Below are 24,576 nucleotides of genomic sequence, written 5' to 3' on the forward strand. Positions count from 1 at the left end.
GGTACCGAACGAATACTTTGCTTCAGTATTCACTACGGAAAAGGATCTTGGCAATTGTAGGGATGACTTGCAGTGGACTGAAAAACTTGAGCATGTAGATATTAAGGAAGAGGATGCGCTGAAGCTTTTGGAAAGCATCAAATTGGATGAGTCACTGGGACTGGATGGGATGTACCCCAGGCTACTGTGGGAAGCGAGGGAGGAGATTGCTGAGCCTCTGGCAATGATTTTTGCATCATCAATGAGGATGGGAGAGGTTCCGAAGGATTGGAGAGTTGTGGATGTTGTTCCCTTATTCAAGAAACGGAGTAGGGTTAGCCCAGGAAATTATAGGCCAGTGAGTCTTACTGAATTTTTTGAGGATTTAACTAAGCACATTGATGAAGGTAGAGCTGTAGATGTGGTGTATATTGATTTTAGCAAGGCATTTGATAAGGTACCCCATGCAAGGCTTATTGAGAAAGTAAGGAGACATGGGATGCAAGGGGACATTGCTTTGTGGATCCAGAAATGACTTGACCACAGAAGGCAAAGAGTGCTTCTGGACGGGTCATATTCTGCACGGAGGCCGGTGACCAGTGGTGTGCCTCAGGGATCTGTCTTGGGACCCTTACTCTGTGTGATTTTTATAAGTGACCTGGATGAGGAAGTGGAGGAACAATCTATGTTCCATGCCTATTCTGGTATCTGTCCCCCACTTTTCCTTCGCTACATCGACGACTGCATTGGTGCTGCTTCCTGCACGCATGCAGAACTCGTTGACTTTATTAACTTTGCCTCCAGTTTTCACCCTGCCCTCAAGTTTACCTGGTCCATTTCTGACACCTCCCTCCCCTTTCTAGATCTTTCTGTCTCTGTCTCTGGAGACAGCTTATCCACTGATGTCTACTATAAGCCTACTGACTCTCACAGCTATCTGGACTATTCCTCTTCTCACCCTGTCTCTTGCAAAAACACCATCCCCTTCTTGCAATTCCTCCGTCTCTGCCGCATCTGCTCTCAGGATGAGGCTTTTCATTCTAGGACGAGGGAGATGTCTTCCTTTTTTAAAGAAAGGGGCTTCCCTTCCTCCACTATCTACTCTGCTCTTAAACGCATCTCCCCTATTTCATGTACATCTGCTCTCACTCCATCCTCCCGCCACCCCACTAGGAATAGGGTTCCCCTGGTCCTCACCTACCACCCCACCAGCCTCTGGGTCCAACATATTATTCTCCATAACTTCCGCCACCTCCAACGGGATCCCACCACTAAGCACATCTTTCCCTCCCCCCCCCTCTGCATTCCGCAGGGATCGCTCGCTACACAACTCCCTTGTCCATTCGTCCCCCCCATCCCTCCCCACTGATCTCCCTCCTGGCACTTATCCGTGTAAGCGGAACAAGTGCTACACATACCCTTACACTTCCTCCCTTACCACCATTCAGGGCCCCAAACAGTCCTTCCAGGTGAGGCAACACTTCACCTGTGAGTCGACTGGGGTGATATACTGCGTCCGGTGCTCCCGATGTGGCCTTTTATATATTGGCGAGACCCGACGCAGACTGGGAGACCGCTTTGCTGAACATCTACGCTCTGTCCGCCAGAGAAAGCAGGATCTCCCAGTGGCCACACATTTTAATTCCACATCCCATTCCCATTCTGACATGTCTATCCACGGCCTCCTCTACTGTAAAGATGAAGCCACACTCAGGTTGGAGGAACAACACCTTGTATTCCGTCTGGATAGCCTCCAACCTGATGGCATGAACATTGACTTCTCTAACTTCCGCTAGGCCCCACCTCCCCCTCGTACCCCATCTGTTACTTATTTTTATGCACACATTCTTTCTCTCACTCTCCTTTTTCTCCCTTTGTCCCTCTGAATATACCTCTTGCCCATCCTCTGGGTCCCCCCCCTTGTCTTTCTTCCCAGACCTCCTGTCCCATCATCCTCTCGTATCCCCTTTTGCCTATCACCTGTCCAGCTCTTGGCTCTATCCCTCCTCCTCCTGTCTTCTCCTATCATTTTGGATCTCCCCCTCCCCCTCCAACTTTCAAATCCCTTACTCACTCTTCCTTCAGTTAGTCCTGACGAAGGGTCTCGGCCTGAAACGTCGACTGCACCTCTTCCTACAGATGCTGCTTGGCCTGCTGCGTTCACCAGCAACTCTGATGTGTGTTGCTTGAATTTCCAGCATCTGCAGAATTCCTGTTGTTTGAGGAAGTGGAGGGATGGGTTTAGTAAATATGCTGATGACACCAAGGTTGGGGGTGTTGTGCATAGTGTGGAGGGCTGTCAGAGGTTACAACAGGACATTGATTGGATGCAAAAATGGGCTCAGAAGTGGCAGATGGAGTTCAACGCAGATAAGTGTGAGCTGGTTCATTTTGGTAGGTCAAGTATGATGGCAGAATATAGTATTAATTGTAAGACTCTTGGCAGTGTGGAGGATCACAGGGATCTTGGGGTTTGAGTCCATAGGAGACTCAAAGCTGCTGTGCCGGTTGACTCTGTGGTTAAGAAGGCATGCAGTGCATTGACCTTCATCAATTGTGGGATTGAGTTTAAGAGCCGAGAGGTAATGTTGCAGCTATATAAGACCCTGGTCAGACCCCACTTGGAGTACTGTGCTCAGTTCTGGTTGCCTCACTACAGGAAGGATGTGGAAGCCATAGAAAGGATGCAGAGGAGATTTACAAGGATGTTGCCTGAATTGGGGAGCATGCCTTATGAGAATAGGTTGAGTGAACTTGGCCTTTTCTCCTTGGAGCAACGGAGGATGAGAGGTGACCTGATCGAGGTGTGTAAGAGAATGAGAGGCATTGATCGTGTGGATAGTCAGAGGCTTTTCCCCAGGGTTGAAATGACTAGCGCAAGAGGGCATAGTTTTAAGCTGCTTGGAAGTAGATACAGAGGAGATGTCGGGGTAAGTTTTTTTACGCAGAGAGTGGTGAATGTGTGGAATGGATTGCCGACGACGGTAGTGGAGGTGGAAACGATAGGGCCTTTTAAGAGACTCCTGGATGGCTACATGGAGCTTAGAAAAATAGAGGGCTATGTGTAAAGCCTAGGTAGTTGTAAGGTAGGGACATGTTCGGTACAGCTTTGTGGGCCGAAAGGCCTGTATTGTGCTGTAGGTTTTCTAGGTTTCTATATTTCAAACAAATTATGTGATTAACAAATTTGAGAAGGATGCTGGAACACCTGTCGGTGAAGTGTCGTCCCTACAATCTGCTACGGGAATTCACCTCGGTCATACTGACAGCGGTCTACATTCCCCCCCAGGCGGACATGGAGTGTGCTACTGTATGCCAACATCAGTGAACTTGATACCAGGTATCCGGAGGCTTTGCTTATTACAGCCAGAGACTTTAACCAGGCCAGCCTCAGAAAGGCGCTGCCAAAGTTATACCAACATGTCTCCTGCCCCAGTAGAGGCCTGAATATACTTGACCACTGCTACACAGCAGTCAAGGATGTCTACCGTTCCGTCCCACGACCTCACTTCGGAAAATCGGACCATCAGGCTGTACTCCTCCTCCTGCCTTACAAACAGAAACTGAAGCGGGTGGTCACGGTGTCAAAAGTAGTGTGACGTTGGACGGAGGAAATGGATGAGGTCCTCCGTGACTGCTTTGAATCGGTGGATTGGTTAATATTCAAGGACTCGGCAGCTAACCTCGATGAGTATGCCTCAGCTGTCACGGACTTTATTTGGAAATGCACGGAGGACTGTGTGTCTTGCAAGACAATCTGGGTATTCCCTAACCGGAAACCTTGGATGAATTATGAGGTCAAATCCCTTTTAAAGGCTAGAGCTGCGGCTTTTAGGTCCGGGGATACTAGTCGCTACACGGAATCCAGGCGTGAACTCCGGAAAGCCATTAAGGGCGCCAAAAGGCAATATCGAGCCAAGTTGGAAGCCCAGGCTAATCAGAGGGATGCCAGTAGACTATGGCAGGGTCTAAATGAGATCATTGGGCGCAAAGAAAATGCTGGGAATATCAATAACTGTGGCGCTTCTCTTCCTGACGAACTAAACGTATTCTACGCAAGATTCGAACAGAAGAGGAGCGTCCTGCTCCCTCCGGATGAACCGGACCTGGTGGCATCGAGATTCATCGTCACCGAGGAGGACATTAGAAGGGCCTTTCTGAAGATAAATCCAAGGAAGGCGACGGGCCCAGATGGCATCCCAGGATGGGTTCTCTGGGCCTGTGCAAGTGAGCTAGCTGGAGTGTTTGCTGACATCTTCAACTGCTTCTCGCTTCAGTCTAAGATCCCTTTGTGTTTTAAGAAGGCAACGATAATCCCAGTGCTGAAGAACAGCAAGGTGGCATGCCTGAATGACTATCGACCTGTGGCTCTGACATCAATTGCTATGAAGTGCTTCGAGAGATTGGTTATGGCACACATCAACCACAGCCTACCGGTCAACCTCGACGCTTTGCAATTCACCTACCGGAGCAACAGGTCAACAGCAGATGCCATCTCTCTGGCCGTACATTCCTCCTTAGAACACCTGGAGAGCAAAGACACATATGTAAGGCTCCTTTTCATTGACTACAGCTCTGCCTTTAATACCATCATTCCAAATAAACTGATTCCTAAGCTCCGGAACCTGAGCCTTAGCACTCAGATCTGCAGCTGGATCTTCAACTTCCTCACAGACAGGACCCAGGCTGTAAAAATAGGGGACAAGCTCTCCTCTACAATCACTCTGAGCACCGGTGGCCCACAAGGCTGTGTACTCAGACCCCTGCTGTACTCACTGTACACCCATGATTGTGTAGCCAAGTTTCCATCAAACTCAATATATAAGTTTGCTGATGACACAACAATTGTAGGCCGTATCTCGGGTAATGATGAGTTTGAATACAGAGAGGAAATTAAGAACCTGGTGGCATGGTGCGAAGACAGTAACCTATCCCTCAACGTCAGCAAGACGAAGGCATTGGTTGTTGACTTCAGAAGGAGTAGCGGACCGCATGACCCAATTTACGTCGGTGGTGCGCAAGTGGAACAGGTCAAAAGCTTTAAGTTCCTCGGGGTCAATATCACAAATGACCTGACTTGGTCCAACCAGGCAGAGTTCACTGCCAAAAAGGCCCACCAGCGCCTTTACTTCCTGAGAAAACTAAAGAAATTTGGCCTCTCCCCTAAAACCCTCACTAATTTTTATAGATGCACCGTAGAAAGCATTCTTCTAGGGTGCATCACAACCTGCTATGGAAGTTGTCCTGTCCAAGACCAAAAGAAGCTGCAGAAGATCGTGAACACGGCACAGCACATCACACAAACCAATCTTCCGTCCTTGGACTCACTTTACACCGCACGCTGTCGGAGCAGTGCTGCCAGGATAATCAAGGACACGACCCACCCAGCCAACACCCTTTTCGTCCCTCTTCCCTTCGGGAGAAGGCTCAGGAGCTTGAAGACTCGTGCAGCCAGATTTGTGAACAGCTTCTTTCCAACTGTGATAAGACTGCTGAACAGATCCTGACCCGGATCTAGGCCGTACCCTCCAAATATCCAGACCTGCCTCTTGTTTTTATTTTGCACTACCTTACTTCCCATTTTTCTATTTTCTATTTATGATTTATAATTTAAATTTTTAACATTTACTAATTTTTACTATTTTTAATATTTAATATTTGTAATCCAGGGAGCGGGAAGCACAGAATCAAATATCGCTGTGATGATTGTACGTTCTAGTATCAATTGTTTGGCAACAATAAAGTATAATAAGTATAACAAGGAGGTAACATTTGGATAAAACTCAGGCAATGACTTAGCCTGCGACATCTGTAATTACTACAGTTGTGTTTGTCTCTTCTCTTGAATTTGCTCTTAATTAGGGTCCCCTGGAATGCCCTCCATTTCCCAGTGGGTGATAAAGTTATGAATTTGTGAGTGAAGATCCTGTCTGCCAAGTTTTAGAACTTCAGTAAAAATTAAGGCTATAAAGAGTCAATAAGTTGGTATATGTCGTAAAGGTGGATTATATTTTGTGTTCTTTGGGACATCAGAGAATCTCTTGATATGTTGGTTGTTCATGATCCTTTTTATTTATTTCTATCCTACAAATTGATATTTTCATTGATTTTTCAGGCATAATTCTATTTCAATATTGAGCTAAATGCTGTAATTACCTTTCTACGTAATAGGACAGCAGGACATCCACTTGGTTTGGCACAGTTTGGGATGTATTGCGACTTGAAATGTTTTAATGTAGTTTCTGGGAATTTTGTTATTAAGAATCAGTGAATTTTTACATGCAAAGGGAAACATTGGATTTGATTCTAACAATAGATTTTACCAAGAATGTGCCAGATTGCTATTGTGGATGTTGTGTCTGATTCTTTAGTTTGATGCAGAATATATAGAATACACCAGGTGGTCATAGTGTTGCTAAACTGTAGTGGTTAGGGTTTTGCTGCTTGGTTCCAGAACTGTATGGTTGAAAGGAAGTAGCTGTCCTTGAACTTGGTAGTGTGGGACTCCAGGCTTCCGTATATCCTGGCGAATGGTAGCTTCAGAGAGATGGTCTGGCTTGGTGCTGGGGATCTTTGATGATCGTTGTTGATCCTTGGGCAGAATGCACGACTCTCAGTGCTTATTACAATCCTGTGCATTCAAATTGCTATACCAGACCATGATGCAGAAAGTCTTGGATCTTCTGTAGGAAATGGATGCTGTCTACAAACACAAGGACTAGGAGATTCTCTTCAGCTGTGCAGCTGGGGCCCCTGCTGGATTGATTGGATTTTTTTTCAGGAGGTCACTAATTTGTCTTCTGATGAGGAAAGCCTGCAGTTGCCCTTAAATAAACACCTTTTCATGTATGAGTGGAAACAGAGAATACAAATCTCAAGTTTATTAAAAATGAGACCTGCATTTGTCTTTACTGTTCTTGAGATGTTCCAAGACATCTTTTTTACCTTGAGAAAAAAACTTCTGAATTGTAGTCATTGTTATATAAAAAAAACTATGGCAGTGCAGGGTAAAGCGGATGTATTTTACAGATGCATATTGAGGGATAAATTTTGGCCAAAATTCTGGGAAAAGCACCTAGCTCTTCAAGATAATGCCTTGGCCTGGACTGAATATGTTGCTTGAAAGATGTGCTCTCCAATTTCCATACTGCAATATTTGCCAACATATTTTGTGTGCTGCATTGTGGACTGGGAAGGTATTCCATAGTCTTCAGCGTCAGAATTAGGAATGTTTTTCCTAAAGCATGGCAGTTGAATCTTTTCATTAGGTGATGGAATTGTATTAAATTGTGAACGTTGTTTGATTAAGTATCACAATGTGAAAAAAATTTGATAACTAAGCTTTCAGCATACTTACACCTTTGAGTCTCTTGAATCATTTGTATTTGGGAATTGGGTTCCTTCATTTTCCCAGAAATCATAGTAATTCGAGCATTAGAGGTAGTACATCTGACTTGTAAAGTTGCTATAGCAGAAAATATGTATTTATTCACTGAACTGCCTAGCTTAACTAGTTTATGTGTACCAGTATGCTGACTTTCCATGTATTAACATTTATCTAGCCCTTTGAACACTGAAAGCTAAGGAGTGACAGGTGTATCTAAGTTGATTGTGGGGAAGGAAAATGTAAACAAATATCGTGGAGGATATCATGAGTGCTGTAAAATAGTAGAATATAGTGAAAAAGCAAGCAGCAAGTCAAATAGAACCTATAGAAAAGAAACAGAAGAATTACATTGGAATTGGATCAATGGGAAAGCTAATTAGTTTTATATTGCAGATAGGATGAGAGAAGGACTAAAAGGATGAGGTCTTTGTTGCTGTGGTAAAATACTGCTTACATAGCTGTCTTGTTGGTAGGTTTAATGATGCCAGCTAGAGAGGGAAAGAAAACTGGGAAATTGTGCAGTGCAGGCTGAAATTGTGCAGAGAAACTGAACTATGGGAAATGGCTGGCAGATTAAGCTGACACCATTAAGGACATCTTCAAAGGTGGTGCTTAAAGAAGGCCACATCCATCATTGAGGATCCTCACCAGCCAGGACATGCACTCTTCTCATTACTACCATCAAGGTTGAGCTACAGGAGCTGGAAGATGTACACTCAAATGTTTTAGGAATAGCTCTTCTCCTCCCATCAGATTTATGAATGGTCCAAGAACAATATTTTGTATTTTTTTGTACTAATTATTTTTTATATATGTCTTGTAACTTGTAATTTTTTTTATGTATTACACTATACTGCTGCCACAAAATAACACTTTTCATGACATGTCGGTGATAATAAACCTGATTAAGATTCAATATTCTGCAGAGAGAAGAAATCTGAGAATCTTATAGTTGACATGCTTGCAGCAGAACCTCCCAGTTCTGATATGTACAGAAAAAGTGAATTTTCAGAAACAGTTGAATTTGATATTGAGTCAGAAAGCTGTAACATACCTAGATGGAATTGGAAGATCAGGGTTGTGTCTAAAGATTGAACAAGAATAAAACACAAAATGGCTATTCAATCTCTTTGGTTTCTCCAGTGTTGAAGACACTGTATTATGAACATCTTTTGCAATACACTGGACTGGAAGAATTGCAAGTGAATTGCTGCTTCACTGAAATGAATGGCAGATTGAATTAAGATAGATAAGTCATGTCGACTTTGTTATCATGTCCACGAGTACAGTGAGGTACAAGTACAAAGAAAAACTTGCAGCATATCACAGGTATGTTGGTATAAATAATCCACAGAATATACTACATTTTACTTAAGAGTAAGCAAAAACATTGTGTTACACACAAAATGCTGGAGGAACTCAGCAGATCAGGTAACATCTATGGAGGGAAATAACCAGTCGAACTTTCAGGCCGAAACCCTTAATTTCCCTCCATGTATGCTGCCTGACCTGCTGAGTTCCTCCAGTATTTTGAGTGTGATGCTCAAGGTTTCCAGCATCTACAAAATCTCTTGTGTCTGTTGTTTTAAACCTGTTGTACTTGATGTAAAGTTATCAACATAGAATGCTGCCTCTGTTTTTCTCTTCTCATCTGCGGTCTGACATGTATGGTTCAACATTTTCTACTTTTCTTTAAAAATACCTGAAACAAAACCATTATTTGACTTCTGATTCATCCTCCTCAGACAATTTATGTTTTATCAATTTTGTGTTTCTTACTGTGCACAAAATGTAATTTAAGGTAAATATTCAATATACAAATGGAAAAAACTTTGAGATAACGTATCCTGAGCAAATTTTGATAGAAAATAATTGTGAAAGTAAACACCCACGATTGCTTGAAAGAATCAGAATCATATTTATTATCACTGAATTGAATTGACAGGAAATTTGTTGTTTTGTGACAGCAGACCATGTAATAACATACAATTACTATAAATTGCAAAACTATATAAATAATACAAAATGAGTTAATATTCATGGATTTATGCACCATTAAGAAATCAGAAGTTGGAGGCAAAAATCTGTTTCTGAATCATCGAATATGGGTCTTCGGGATCCTATCCCTTCTCTCCGATGATAGTAATGTGGAGAAGGCGTGTCTTGGATAGTGAGGGCCCTTAGTGATGGTTGCCACAATCTTACAGTCAAGACAGCTGACCAATGCCTCTGTTTTCTGAGGAGGTTGAAGAGAGCTGGACTTTACACCTTCATTCTCACGTCATGCACAATAGTCATACTTTATTGACCCCGGGGGAAATTGGTTCAATAGAGAACATCCTAACAAATTGCATCACTGCTTGGTACCGAAACTGCACTGCGACAGACAGGAAGGCTCTATAACCGGTAGTCAAAATTGCTGAACACATAACTGATTCCAACCTACTGCCATCAAGGATATGTATACAGGAAGGTGCTGGAAAAGGGCCAAATACATGAACGATCCCACACACCCTGCTCATGGACAGTTTGCCACACTCCCAGCAAGGAGAAGGCTACATAGCATTCATACCAGGACCACCAGACTCAAAAACAGTTACTTTCCCCAAGCGGTAAGACTGATCAACACCTCCATGACTAATTCCATACTTTATTTTTTTCTCATTAGTCACCTTATGTACAGCCTAGTATCACTTTGTGGACATACAACAATCTTTGTATATAAGCTACCCTATGTATTTATATTTATTGTTTGTTTTTATTATTGTGTTCTTTACCTTTTGTGTGTTTTTTGTGCATCGGATCCAGAGTAACAATTATTAAGTTACAGAGAAAGGTTGAACAAGTTAGGTCTTTATTCTTTGGCAGATAGAAGGTTGAGTGGGGACTTGATAGAGGTATTTAAAATTATGAGGGGAATAGATAGAGTTGACGTGGATAGGCTTTTTCCATTGAGAGTAAGGGAGATTCAAACAAGAGGACATGAGTTCAAAAAGGACAAAAGTTTAGGGGTAACACAAGGGCGAACTTCTTTACTCAGAGAATGGTAGCTGTGTTGATCGAGCTTCCAGTAGAAGTGGTAGAGGCAGGTTCGATGTTGTCATTTAAAGTAAAATTGGATAGCTAGATGGACAGGAAAGGAATGGAGGGTTATGGGCTGAGTGCAGGTAGATGGGACTAGGTGAGAGTAAGCGTTCGGCACGGATGGCCTGTTTCCGTGCTGTGATTGTTATATGGTTATATTGTTCTCCTTATACTTGTGTACAGGAAATTACATTAAGCAATCTTGAATCGTAGGCAGTGTCACATGAACATTGCTAATATATAGGTATATCTAAGTCAACTGCAAGTAACAAAGTCATCATTGCCGAAGATGGCTGTGGAAGCAAAGTCATTGGGTATATTTAAAACAGTGGTTGGGTGGTTCTTGATAATTAAGAGTGTTAAAGGTTACAAGGAGAAGGCAAGAGAATGAAGTTGAGAGAGACAATATGTCAACCAAATGGTCTTATGGTCTAGCTATTGTTATGGTCTGGGATACTGCATATCTAGAATTTATTTTTCCTCATCTGCTGTAATCCTTTGGGTTCTAATGCAAGTTGATCCACTCTGGGCTTGTGGGTTCTGAGATGACTTAAATAGGAACTGCACATTCTTCCACAGACAAGGCGGAAGGTGGCTGATGAGTGAACGGATTGGTGGGTTATGTGATAATGTCAGTTATGCAAGTTATTTGTGTGTACCCAAAGCATAATCTCAAGATTTTATAAAGCAAGCATTCCTTTATTTTGATTTCTCATTGGCTAGAGATTTCCAGGACCATAAGGCATGAGAGCAGAATTAAGCAATTTGTCCCTTGAAGTATGCTCCGCCATTCCATCATGGCTGATTTATTGTCCCTCAATCCCATTCTCCTGCCTTCTCCTCGTAACCTTTGACTCCCTGGCTAATCAAGAACCTATTAACCTCTGCTTTAAATATATACAATGACTTCGCCTCCATATCTGTCTATGGCAATGAATACCACATATTCGCCACCCTCTGGCTGAAGAAATTCCTCCTCATTTCTGTTCTAAACAGCCTGCCCCTTATTTGAAGACTGTGCCCTCTGGTCCTAGTCTCCACCACTATGGGAAGCATCATTGCCACATTCGTTCAGTCGAGACCTTTCACTATGAGATCCCCTTCCCTCATTCTTCTAAATTCCATTGAGTAATCTCCATTTCCATCAGCACAGGTGGACCACAAGGCGGTGTGCTTAGTTCCCTTAGTCACACTTGTGATTGTGTGGCTAAGCACAGCTCCAAAGCCGTATTCAAGTTTGCTGACAATCCCAGTGTCACAGGCTGAATCAAAGGTGGTGATGAATTAGCATATAGGAGGGAGATTGAAAATTTGGCTTAGTGATGCCACAACAATAATTTCTCACTCAATGTTAGCAAGACCAAGGAGCTGATTACTGACTTCGTGAGTAGGAAACTGGAGCCAGTCCTCATTGTGGGATCAGAGGTGAAGAGGGTCAGCAGCTTTAAATTCCTCAGTGTTATCAATTCAGAGGTCGTGTCCTGGAGCTAGCACATACGTGCAACTACGAAGAAAGCATGGCAGTGCCTCTACTTTCTTAGGAGTTTGCAAAGATTTGCCATGACATCTAAAACATGATAAACTCCGAAAGAAGTGTAGTGGAGAGTATATTGACTGGCTGCATCACAGTTTGGTATAGAAACACTAATGTCCTTGAATAGAAAATCCTACAAAAAATCATTGGAAATAGCCCAGTCCATCATTTGTAAAGCCCTCCCCACCACTGAGTGCATCTACACAGAGCGTTATTGCAGGAAAGTAGCACCAATCATCAGGGACCCCTACCACCCAAGTTATACTTTCTTCTTGCTGCTGCAATCAGGAGAAGGTACAGGAGCCTCAGCACTCACACCACCACGTTCAGGAACTGTTATTATTCCTGAAACATCAGGCTCCTGAACCAGAGGGGATGACTTCACCCAACTTCACTTGTCCCATCACTGAACTATTCCCACAATCTATGGACTTACTTTCAAGGACTATTCATCTCATGTTCTCGATATTTATTGCTTATTGATTTATTATTATCATGACTTTTTTCTTTCTTTTTGTGTTTGCACAGTTCTCCCTGTTGATGCAGTCTTTGATTAATTCTATTATGGTTATTGGATTTGTTGAGTATGCCCAGAAGAAAATGAATCTCAGGGTTGTATATGGTGATGCAACAAAGGAACATTAGGTGTAAGAAGGCACGAGGACATGTATATTTAATTTTTTTTTGTACTTTATTAAACAGGCAATGAAGCATTAACCTCCTCATAGGTTATTGGTAAATGCTGACAGATAGATCAGATTTACAGATGATGATTCCAAAAGTAAGACTGCAAGCAACTATAAGTACTGATGTAAAATTAGAAGCTTAATTTATCCATTTGACAATAGTTGCTACAATGCCTACACTTGACTGCTTTTGTGCCTTTGGTAGAGGGTCTAATTCTTCTTAAATGCAGGGAACCTAATTTTGGATAAAATCAAGTCAAATATTGGCATACAACTTTTGTTTTATGACAGATTTCATGACATATGCCAGTAATATTAAACCTGATTCTGAATGCCTTTAATTGGGCATTGACTTGTATGTAATCCCACATATCAGTACTAAACAACACACATAAAAGTTGCTGGTGAACGCAGCAGGCCAGGGAGCATCTCTAGGAAGAGGTACAGGTCTCAGCCCAAAACGTCGACCGTACCTCCTCCTAGAGATGCTACCTGGCTGCTGCGTTCACCAAAAACTTCTGTGTGTGTTGCTCGAAATTCCAGCATCTGCAGATTTCCTTGTGCTTGCGTATCAATACAAAATTGGGGTTAGGCCAGGAAGAGAAGAAAATCAATGGAGAGGGCTTGTTTATGTATGAGAAATTTAAGTATGGTGAGTTCTGATATTAATCAAAATTCTGCAAAATAAGGCTAGCCCTTTGTTAAAATATTCCTCTGGGAGCTATAAAAACTATTGAAAAGAAGGCTTTGCATTACATAAATTGGATAGCCAATCTTTTCTCTTGCTGGTGTTGATTTACATATATGTTTCGAACAGGTAATTCTTTCTTAGATTGTTAGAGAATCCTTATTTAATTGACCTTAAGTTTTTCTAAATTTTAAATCGAGGCAACTGTGAATTAACTATTTAATAATTTAGAGCATATAGATTGGCAGTATTCCAGAATACCAGAAATTATATGTTTGTACAAGCAGCTGCAGTGGGAGAAAAAAATAAGGACAAAGAATATTGATTATGAGAAAAAATATGCAAGTAATATCAAAAACAGCAAAGCTTTTTATGGATATATAAAAATTAGGTCACTACGGTAATATGGAACAAGGAAGTTGAGGATAAATTAAATTGATACTATGCAACAGTTTTCAGTGGTGAACACTGCAAATATCCCCCCAAAATTCTGATAGGAGGACTTGTAGCATTTACTGAGGGATGGAGGAGCTATTGGGACTAAAGGCAGACAAATCAACAAGTTAGCAGGTCCTGATGATCTGCACGCAAAGGAAGCAGCCACAACACTGGTTGAGTTTTTACAAAGCTCATCATCAGGTTACAAAATTGCAAATGCAACCCCATTGCTTAAAAAAAAGAGGAACATGAAAAGCATATGGTGTTGGTTTGTTAGCTTAACATTTATTGTTTGCAAGATGCTGGCATCTATAGTCAAAGAAGAAATAATTAGTCAAAAATGATTCACCCACTCTGCCCTTACAACTATGTCAGTTTATAATTGAATAATTGAAGTTCCCCCATTGTCATCAACTCCTCTATTTCTCTCACTCATTTGTAACTCATAGAACACGACCAGTTCTGTTACTGGTCTGTTTTCTCCAACCCAATACTGTAACCAGATATATGATCCATATGACTTCTGTGTATTTATTAATGTAATATTTTACTTAAGTAATAATACTCCATTCTGTTCCCTATCCTTGCTGAATACCATGGGCACCATGGCAGTGTAGTGATTAGCACAATGCCGCTGCAGCTCAGGATGTCATGAGTTCAATTCGGGCACCATCTGTAAGGAGGGTCTGTACACTCTTCCAGTGGAATGCGTGGGTTTTCCCTGGGTGCTCCGGTTTCCTCCCACAGTCCAAAGGCATACTGAGTAGGTTAATCAGTCATTGTAAATTGTCCTGTGATTGAGTTTCACTGGGAGATAGTTAAGGGCCAGTCATGCCCCATTGTGAGTGAAGCTTCTGTTATTGCCACCACAGCATATTCCCTGGGAAACCAATTTTATTCCCCACTGTGTTCACAAAGTGGAGAGCAAGCCAGACTTAGTTCCTATATCAATTCTATTTTCACTCAGACAGGTAAAATCCTCATGCTCACCTCTTTACGTGTGAGCTGCCTACCCCATTTTCCCACATTAAAATTTTCTTCTCAACTTTCCTCACTCTGATCCAACTTTGTTGTGCTCATTCCCTTCCTCCACTTCCTAGTGCATTCAGTACCCCAGGCTACTGTGGGAGGCGAGGGAGGAAATTGCTGAGCCTCTGGCAATGATCTTTTCATCATCAATGAGGACAGGAGAGGTTCCGGAGGATGGGAGGGTTGCTGATGTTGTTCCATTATTCAAGAAAGAGAGTAGAGATAGCCCAGGAAATTATAGACCAGTGAGTCTTACTTCAGTGGCTGGTAAGTTAATGGAGAAGATCCTGAGGCAGGATTTATGAACATTTGGAGAGGCATAATATGATTAGGAATAGTCAGCATGGCTTTGTCAAAGGCAGGTTGTGCCTTACAAGCCTGATTGGATTTTTTGAAGATGTGACTAAACGCATTGATGAAGGTAGAGCAGTAGATATAGTGTATATAGATTTCAGCAAGGCGCTTGACAAGGTACCCCATGCAAGGCTTACTGAGAAAGTAAGGAGGTATGGGATCCAAGGGGACATTACTTTGTGGATCCAGAACTGGCTTGCCCACAAGAAGGCAAAGAATGGTTGTAGACGGGTCATATTCTGCATGGAGGTCAGTCACCAGTGGTGTGCCTCAGGGATCTGTTCTGGGACCACTAGTCTTCATGATATTTATAAATGATCTGGATCAGGAAGTGGAGGGATGGGTTAGTAAACTTGCTGATGACACAAAGGTTGGGGGTGTTGTGGATAGTATGGAGGGCTGTCAGAGGTTACAACAGGACATTGATAGGATGCAAAACTGGACTGAGAAGTGGCAGATGGAGTTCAACCCAGATAAGCGTGAGGTGGTTCATTTTGGTAGGTCAAATATGATGGCAGAATATATTATTAATGGTAAGACCCTTGGCAGTGTGGAGGATCGGGGGATCTTGGGGTCCGAGTCCATAGGACACTCAAAGCTGCTGCGTAGATTGACTCTGTGGTTAAGAAAGCATATGGCATATTGGCCTTTATCAATCGTGGGATTGAATTTAGGAGCCGAGAGGTAATGTTGCAGCTATATAGGACCCTGACCAGATCCTATTTGGAGTACTGTGCTCAGTTCTGGTCACTTCACTACAGAAATGATGTGGAAACCATAGAAAGGGTGCAGAGGAGATTTACAAGGATGTTGCCTGGATTGGGGAGCATGCCTTATGAAAACAGGTTGAGTGAACTCGGCCTTTTCTCCTTGGAGCGACAGAGGATGAGAGGTGACCTGATAGAGGTGTATAAGATGATGAGAGGCATTGATTGTGTGGATAGCCAGAGGCTTTTTCCCAGGGCTGAAATGGCTAGCACGAGAGGGCACAATTTTAAGGTGCTTAGAAGTAGATACAGAGGAGATGTCAGGGGTATTTTTTTATGCAGTGAGTGGTGAGTGCATGGAATGGGCTGCCGGCGGTGGTGGTGGAGGTGGATACGATAGGGTCTTTTAAGAGACTCCTGGACAGGTACATGGAGCTCAGAAAATAGAGCGCTATGGGTAAACCTAGGTAATTTCTAAGGTAAGGACATGTTGGCCACAGATTTGTGGGCCGAAGGACCTGTATTGTGCTGTAGGTTTTCTGTGTTCTTATGTTTCTAATTAGTCACTCAGAGAAGCTCAATGTAATCAAAGCAAGCCAATACAGATTTACTGAAAGGCAAATCACATTTGATAATTGTGCAAGAGTTCTTTGTGGATGAAACAAGTACAGTTGATAGAGGAGAACCAATAGGTATTTGGATTTTCAGAAGACATTTGACAAAATGCCAGTAAAAGGCTGGTGCACAAGAGCCGAGCTCAGTGGCTTGAGGGAAGTGTATTAGCATGGATTGATGATTCCAGATGGAACCAATGGGTTGTTCCAAGGATTAGTTCATGGCCCTCAATTATTTATATTCCATGTTAATGAGCTGAAGAAAGGAGCAGAGTATAAAACATCTGAGTTTGCTGATAATAGGAAAATAAGTGGAGGTGCAATTTAGAATGAGAATATTGGGACTCTGCAACTGGACATAGATAGTCATAAAGTTGTATGGCACATTCAACCCAACTCATCCTTGCCAAATATGGTCTGCTGTCTACTTTCATCCAATTTGCACATATTAGGCCTGTATTCTATTACTACTTTCCTATCCAAGTACCTGTCCAAATGTCATTTAAGCACCACTGTGTTTGTATCTGCCAAAGTTCTGCAAAATAAGGCTTGCTCATTGTTAAAAATGCTCCTTTGGGAGCTATAAAAAAAAACTATATAAAAAAAAAGACTTTGCATTACCCGAATTGGATAGCCAAACTGTTCGTTTGCTGGTGTTGGTTTACATATATTTATCTGCCTGACCACTTCCTCAGGCAACTCACACCATATAACCACCACCCTCTGTGTGAAAAAAAACTTCCTGCTCCAATCTTCTTTAAAGTTATTCCCTCCCACCTCAAACCTATGCTCTGTTGTTTAGACTCCCCATGCTAAGTAAAAGACTCTGATTATCCATGGCCTTCTATAAGGTCACCTCTCAGCCTTCTATTGAGAATAAACCCTAGGCAATCTCTCCTTGTAAGAAAAGCCGTCCATTCCAGGCAACATCCTGGGGAATATCTTCTGCACTATTTCTAATGCTATCATATGCTGCTTGTAATCTGGTGATTTGAACTATATACAATGCTTCAAATATGGCCTAAGCACGTTTTTGTACAGCTGCATTATGACATCCGAACTCATAAACTCAGTAGACTGAGTGAGTGGATGAAAACATGGTAACCAGAATTTACTGGGCGGAAAGTGATAGATTATGCACATTGGTAGGTTAACCTAGAGATATACTATTATCTAAATAATGAGTAGGCTGGTGCAGGAAGTGCAAGTGAGTATTGGCTTTTATTGCAGTCTAGTAATCGGGAAGTGTTGTTACAATTGTGCATAGTACCACTGAAACCACATAACAGTACCATACTGACCTAGGAAGAAATCATAAAAGAGATTTGCTAGGCTATTCACCGGTGATGAGAAAATTGCCCTATCATGAGAGGCTAGAAGAATTAGATCTTTATCCTTTCAGGTGTAGAGAATGAGGAGTGACCCTTTTGAAACATACAAGATCGTTGGGGGGCTTGAAGAAGTATTTTCATTACTAGAAGAATCTTGAATGTGTTAACATAGTTCCAAAATAGGGATGGTCATTGAAATCAGAGTTGTACAGGAATAACATTGGAGAGATTGGTAACTCTCTGGAATTATCTTTAGAAGGTTGTGCAGGATAGATCAATGGGGAGATTTAAAGGGGAAGTAAATATATTGTTCAAAGATCTGGGAATTAAAGACTGTGGGAAGCAGATAATACCTGGGCAGTTCAAACATGATTATCAGAAAATAGATAGTTAGATACAAGATTATAAAATCACTTCCCCAGCTATAGATTGACTCATTACAGAGCCTGCTAGCCGAGGGTAAGAATAACCTCATATAGCACTCTTTGGGCTAAGTTGTCTTAGTCTTCTACTGAAAGTGCTCCTCTGCTCAGCCAGGGTGTTATGCAGGGGTTAAGAAACATGGTCCAGAATTGCCGAGGTTTTCCAGAGGGTCCTTTGTTCGACCACAACCTCCAGTATGTCCAGTTGAGACTTGAGAGGCGGGTGACCTGGTCCGGCTTTTTTCTTGTATTCTTATGTTCAAAACAATAGAAATACATTATTCATGATAGAATAGTCCATTTAGACTTTTAATTGTTCATGTCTACCTGCGTAGTAAAAGAGAGGCCAAAATTGGACTTACATTTGTAATTGAAGCAGAAACTCCAAATGTTATTCCTAAAATGATGTAAAATCACACATTAACAATCTTGTTTATTATATCTGTTTTTAAGGCCTTGTAGAGAAATGGATGAGCTGGTGCAAGATCTAGTCTCTGCTCTGGAGGAGACTTCTGAGCATACACGAAAGTACGCAAATTTTGAAGGTGAAGCCTCCCGTAACTCAGCTTCGTGCCTACTGATGCGTCAGACTAGGAAAAGGAAAGTCAGGAAGAGGCGTATGGACATTGGACCTCAGTGGTGTGAATACAGCCACTGCATGAGTGATGTCTCTGAATCTAGTTTGGAGGGGACAACTCGTGACAACAGAGAAAATAACAATTACAGCGATTCAGATGACCACCTTACAGTTACCAAACGTCTGTCCTCCCTGAATATGACAGCAATCAGAGGAAAAAGGCACTCCTGGCATGAGTCAGACTCCATCACAGACAGTAACCTAGCTGGTAGATCTTTGCGAAGGAGAAGGAAGGTCAAACGTATGGCTGTAGATTCACCAGCAGAGGTCACTAATACACTTCACCCACTGACCCAGGGCAAAGTTCCAGCAACAACCTCAGAAAGACACCAGGCAGAAACAAACCAGCTCCATTTCCATCTCCAAGTTCAGGAGATAACCAAGGATAAGATCATCAAACGAAAGCGACTTGAAGTCCCGGATGAAGGAGTTGTTGTGGAAAGTGAAGAAATATGCACTACAAATAGAGACAAAATGGAGAATGAGGAACGGAAAGTCTCAGATGATAGTATGAGTGACAGGTTATTAAAATTAAGTACCGGCTTCCCTATTTTGAGACAAATTGTTGTATTTAAATATAACTGAAGGGTTTGAAATACTTTCAAAAGAATTGCCAGAACTTGCTCACATTGAATGTCAAACCGACACACTTGGGAACACTCAAAGTTGCAATAAGACTGTGTAAAGTTAGATGTAATTTTTGACCAGCTAGAGTGGAATAATGTTTGTATTTACCTTGGCACCAGGGAAATTATACTTTCTTTTTTGTTATTCAAACCATTTGTAATAAAAGGACATTACAAATGTTCATTACTTCTGCATGCAGAATTATAACTGCATATAAAAAGTATTTCAATCCCTTTACAGATTAATTTGTGTATCAATGCAAAACAACTGAAGCTGCAAAATCAAGAAATGGTAGTTCATATAGCTTTATCGGTAAGGTTATAGCATTGCCTCATAGTGACTAAAGTAAGACATTATTCAAGTACAAATTTCTAGCTAAGTCTTTCCTGATATGGATGAAAGTTTTGCATGGAATGTTGATGTATTCTTCCTTTATTGGATCTTTGCTATTTTTTTCAACCATTGACCCATTCAAACAGCTATGGTATAAGAATGGCTCTTAATGCTACATCTCCTCTTGGTCTAGCTCTTCTAATTCTTTGGATGTCTTGCCTTCTTTCACTTTTTCATCTTTAACATGTGGCTTTCTCCGTCAGAGTCTGCACAAAGCAACTTCTCAAAATCAGTAATCTTGATCGTCTTTAAGCTTGCCAGTACTCCTGCACATATATTCTCCCGCACATATATTCTCCCTATTTGAGTGTCTCCGCATAAAGTTCTGTCCATGTCAATGACTCTCTTCAACCTCATGTGGCTCTCTTTTCCTGTTGGCTTACATAACTTTTGTATTAAATCATCAATCATAGCCTCATTCATCCTTGTTGTGTGGACCTTAAGATTAACTCTGTGATAACCACCTTCACCTATCTCAAAGAAGTAACCTTCTATTTACATTTATATTTCTCTTCTTCTATTGTTGGAAATTTGCCCTGTATTAAATTCTATCTGGTGACACACTTCCCATTTCCATTTGATCTATACCGCACTGATGTGTTAACTTCTTCACTATCCACAATAACTGTTATGTTATCTCCAAATTTGTTAATCAAAGCCTTCCTACCGTCACATCTACAAGTGCATGACGTGTCTTCTAGTTGAGGTATACAGTAAATCTGAATACAGTAAGGCTTTTAATGTAGTGTTTTTTTTCAAGGAAGCAGGAAAGACAGTTGCTTTAAGTGAGGCAAAATTGGAGTTTTAACTCTTTATCCCAGAGATGAATTTGCTGGGGCAATAATACTTAATCATTTCACTTTTGTAAAAGCCAGTATACAGTGTTTTATTTTAGATATGGTTGGATTAGATTAATAAAATTCTGTTAAAAACATCATTCCCCTTGAATTTATGATTCAGCTTTTAACTGTTATTTCAAAACATGTGACAAATTAAGCTATTTGTAAAAATAAGACCAATGAATTATAGTATCTGATACCTCATTGTATCATGACTATCTGAAAGTATAAGCTATTATTAATAGGATTGGCTGATTCAAACTGTTGACAGAGCTTTGTAGAGTTTTATTTAGAAATTGATTAGTTACCACTCAGCAACTTCCAGTCAGTAATGCTTAGTGGTTATCGCTCTTCATCAGAAAGTTATCAGTTTCTGAATGTACCAGTCAAATATTCTGTGTGTGGTATAGCATAAGATGGCTGCAGGATGCTTGGAATACAGATAACTGCTGACATGCTTGGACCAATTTACAGTAGTGGAACACCTGAGCTTGTGGTTAGAAATATGGGGGAATAGTGACCCTTTGGCAGCAGGCCTCATCCATCCAGTCCAGGCAGGAGGCACGCCACAATGGTAATTACCTCAGAAGTACTATTTTGACAACACAGATATGTGTAAGTAATCATTTTTCTCCCACACAGATGAGATGTCACCTGCAGGGCTGAGGAGTATGATAGTGTTTACAGTTCAGCATGTGACCCAATTCTGGTTTGATTTAGGACACAGCAGTCAGCAGGATTTTTCAATAAGTTTTAGGCAAGCAGACAACATTTCAAAAGTAGAAGAACTTTACTTCTATGATAGAAGTGACAGGAAATGTAGAAGCAAAATGGAACATAATTATTAACCTTTACAAAAGCATGTGCATAGTATAGAAATGCTTAAACTTTACCATCTCTGTGTGTAAGAGAACTAGTTGTAACATAAACAACCAGTCCAAAGAATACTAAATAAGTAATTATTTTGAGATATATTTGGATTGAAAAGTAAATGCAAGGGAGAATGCCAGGAAGTTTTATTTGCATTTATTTGTTATGTAAGCGAAGCCTTTAAGACAGTGTATCATTTTAACTTGAAGACTACACTGTTTTAAATCACTAAACATAAATATTTCCAATCATTTTGGTGAAGTTGAAGAAAATTTGAGCGTTTGACATATTACCTTCTAATTAGAACTACATCAATACAAGAATGCAAGTTAATATGGATTCATTGGCATTCAAACTGGGCTAAAGTCAATACTCAGATAGAAGATAGAAGTAGCTTTTGTAATGGGAGTAAGATTTAATGAAATTTAATGAGATTTAATGCTTGTCATATGGATACACTTCAGACAAGATACCAGTTTAATTGCTACGTTTCAATATTTTCATTATATTGGTCTGTCCAAACATTCCACATTTAGAATGAAATCAGAATAGAAACAGCCTGTCAATTATCTTGATTCGTAAATAGCATATAAGCTGTTGTATCTAATCAGCAAACTAAAATCAGTGACCATCAGATAACAGTATGATTTGTAACAGAGGCAGGGAGCTTAGTCTGGCCTTGAGCAGTGCATCTGCATTTGAATTATTTCAGTCTGTCTAATATTCTAAAAAAAAAATAAATCTACTTAATTTTTAGAAGTGCAGACTTTGCCTGAGTTGAGTGTAGTTGAAATAATTGTTGATAATATTATGATAATGAATATTTATGAAATACTAGGCAAGTTGAAATAATATGTGAATTATGTTTCAATTTCCCGTATGTGTTGGTCTTTTGTTTCTTTAAAAACTAAAATGTTATAGTTTAGTCCACTACATTTTGTAGTTGAAGAAACTGGGTGTTGATCTGAGCCAAATTTTGATGGACCATTTTCATTGACTAATTTCAGTTGCCATTTTAAATTATAATTTAAAAATGAGAAGTGCTTTTATATTTTATGTTTGTATATATTTTGGGAGTATGCAACAGATACTCCCTAAAATATGTTCCATTATTAAATGTGATTCCTAACCTATTTCAGTATACCTGACTTTTCCTGAAGGCTGTCAACACAATAAAAAATGATGTCATTTAATCCTCTTCAGATTTTGAAAGTAAAACTTTGGTTAGAAAGATTATTATTTTTGAAAAAAAAACAAATTACCATTGTCTTTTGTATGGAGATGCATTTACCTCAGATTTTAACTTTCACACAATATTGCCTAATCCTAGGCCCCATAGAAATGATTATTCTCCATATAACCTTTCAGTTATCCTCAAAATTTTAAAAAAAATCCTCAAATATACACTTAACATTTTTAAAATCTAGGAAATACACTGTTGTTTGGTATGTTTCTTTTTTCAATTTAATTAAGTGAATGAGGTCAGCATCGTTTTATCTTATCACTTTTAAGGTATGGGTATGGTGTCCAGAATTACTCAAGTAATTCCTGGTTTCTTCTACAGTCATAGAATAATTTTACTCACAAATGTTACTGTCTTCGGCTTTTCATGATTTAGAAAGTATTCTATTGCATCTGTTTTAGGTCCAAAGTGAATGCTATTGGAGTTGCTCATTTTGATGTATATCTGGTACAGTTTTGCTTAATCCATTTTATTTATTACATTTCCCTTAATTCAGTTCTTCTATCTACACTGTTTATAATGCCACCTAACTTTGTATTGTTGGCAAATTTGGATGTGCGGTTTTCTACCCCATCAGGTAATTGAATAAGAATGATGAATAGTTGAAGCCCCAATATAGATTCTCACAGGGTACCAGTAGAATTTTTTTAATTGGAATATTATTCTAACTAGAAGGGAGGGAGGCAGAAGAAAAGAAATTGTAGGTCAGTTAGCCTTTTATCAGTGGTTAGGATGATCATGGAGTGTATTATTAAGGATGAGGATTAGGGATCCTTGGAGGAATTAACAGACAGGATAAACAAAGGAGAGTCAGTGGATGTTGTTTACTTGGATTTTCAGAAGGCCTTTGACAAGGTGCCACATGTGAGGCTGCTTAACAAGAGCTATCTAGGCTTTACAATACCGAATATTGAAAAGCCTTGATAGAATGAACATGGAGAGGATGTTTCCAATAGTGGGAGAGTCTAGGACCAGAGGGAACAGCCTCAGAATAGGACATCACTTTAGAACAGAGATGAGGAGGAATTTCTTGAGGCAGAGGAATTTATTGCAACAGTTGGCTATGAAGGTATATTTAAGACTGAGGTTGATAGGTTCTTGATGAGTAAGGGTGTTGAAGGTTACAAGGAGAATGGGGTAGAGAAGGAAAATAAATCAGCCATAATCGAATGGTGGAGCAGACTCGATGGAGCAAAAACGTAAATCTGCGCCTATATCTTACAGTGTTATGGTTTTATGAGATTTGAATAAACTTGGAAGTTTATTTTTTCCTGCTTTGAAATGCATTTAGTTTTTATTTGGGAAATAATTTTGTCAAGAATAATAAACCTGAGAAAAATTCTGCTTCATGTATTGAAGTTTAAGAATTTTAATTTTGGTGTATTCTGACAGAGTGGTTATGTTCCTGGATCAAGACAACTAGCATTGCAAAAGAAAAGAAAGATAAACATTTGATGGAGCCAAATAATGAAATGCATCACTTGTCTCAGCACCTAGTAATAGCCCCATCTGGTTTACTGCCAGCAACCTATTAGATTCCTGTGGTTTTATGTGGCAAAAATAATATGCATTGTAATTAATGGAATGGTGACACTTGCAGTTTGATGCAAAAAAAATTATCGGATTCAACTTCCATCTGACTACATACAGTACTTGCCTGTTTAAAATTCTACATTTCAGAGATCAATTTTTCTTTGATCTATTCTTTTTTTAT

General features: G+C 40.4%; 1 protein-coding gene across 2 annotated transcripts in view; it reads left to right on the forward strand.

The window, feature by feature from the left end:
* Positions 1–24,576, forward strand: part of gpatch2 (G patch domain containing 2) — a 300,732-nt gene that overhangs the window by 8,142 nt on the left and 268,014 nt on the right. For both annotated transcript variants that reach the window (XM_063055750.1, XM_063055751.1), the window contains exon 2: positions 18,707–19,411. In XM_063055750.1, the coding sequence (XP_062911820.1) occupies positions 18,707–19,411 (705 nt within the window). The remainder of the gene's footprint in view (positions 1–18,706; positions 19,412–24,576) is intronic.

The sequence above is a fragment of the Mobula hypostoma genome, chromosome 8 (assembly GCF_963921235.1).
Source record: "Mobula hypostoma chromosome 8, sMobHyp1.1, whole genome shotgun sequence".
Lineage (NCBI taxonomy): Eukaryota > Metazoa > Chordata > Chondrichthyes > Myliobatiformes > Myliobatidae > Mobula > Mobula hypostoma.